This window comes from Crocuta crocuta, unplaced genomic scaffold (assembly GCF_008692635.1).
Source record: "Crocuta crocuta isolate KB4526 unplaced genomic scaffold, BGI_CrCroc_1.0 scaffold179, whole genome shotgun sequence".
NCBI classification, from domain to species: domain Eukaryota; kingdom Metazoa; phylum Chordata; class Mammalia; order Carnivora; family Hyaenidae; genus Crocuta; species Crocuta crocuta.
The window spans coordinates 3870593-3871356 of NW_027551568.1; the positions used below are offsets into that span (position 1 = coordinate 3870593).

The 764-nt window shown below is 71.0% G+C and overlaps 1 protein-coding gene across 1 annotated transcript in view; it reads right to left on the minus strand.

Annotated features, from left to right (window-relative positions):
- The window catches only part of SORCS2 (sortilin related VPS10 domain containing receptor 2), a 404846-nt gene extending 404094 nt beyond the window's left edge, over positions 1-752 (minus strand). Inside the window, exon 1 of the mRNA XM_077750377.1 lies at positions 688-752. Within this exon, the coding sequence (XP_077606503.1) occupies positions 688-717 (30 nt within the window). The 5' untranslated portion in view covers positions 718-752. The remainder of the gene's footprint in view (positions 1-687) is intronic.
- Positions 753-764: the final 12 nt, after the last annotated feature.

Consider the following 764-nt stretch of genomic DNA (forward strand, 5'->3'; position numbering starts at 1 on the left):
CTCCCACGCCCCCGCACGCACCACCCACACAGAAAAGCACCGGCCGCCCTCCGAAGGGGTAGGGACCACGGCGCTGCGCTGGAGGAAGTCGGTGCCCAGGCCCCTAACAGATGTGGCGAGGCAGGGGGAGCCCAACTTCCAGAGCGGCAGGGAAGGTGGAGGGCGGGCAGGGAGTTTGCGGGGCGCGGGTGCAGAGCGCGGCGTGGCGCCCAACTCCCTGNCCCTGGAGCCCGTGGGGTAGACCAGGAGCGAGGTCCCGGGGAGACCAGGGTGGAGAGGGTCCCGCGGCCAAAATCCCAGAACGCAACCAGACCGGGTGGAGTCCTGGAGCGGCAGAGGCGCAACACCGAGTTAAGGTGGTCCTCACGGACCAGGAGGCACCCGAGCTGACCAGGGTCCCGAAGCCGCGGGAGGCACCCCCTCCCGCGTAACCTGGGATCTGGAAGCTAGTGGGGGCGCCTCCGAGGTGGCTCGGGTCCCGGGAATCTGTCCGGCGGGGCGCTCACATATCTGGGGACCTCTCCCCCCCAAGGAACCGGTGCCCAGAGTCCAGCAGGGGCGCCGCCGCGGAGGTGACTCGCGTCCCCAAGTCGCCGAGAACGCCCGGGGTGGCCGCGGGGCGGTCCGGAAGTGCGGGCTCGAGGTGTCCGGGGCAGGAGCCGCGGGGGGCGCGCGGAGGTCACTTACGCTGCTGTTCTCGCCCGTCCAGTGCACCATCGCCTGGTTGTGCGTCGCGTCCCCCTTGAGCACGAACGAGGTGCTGA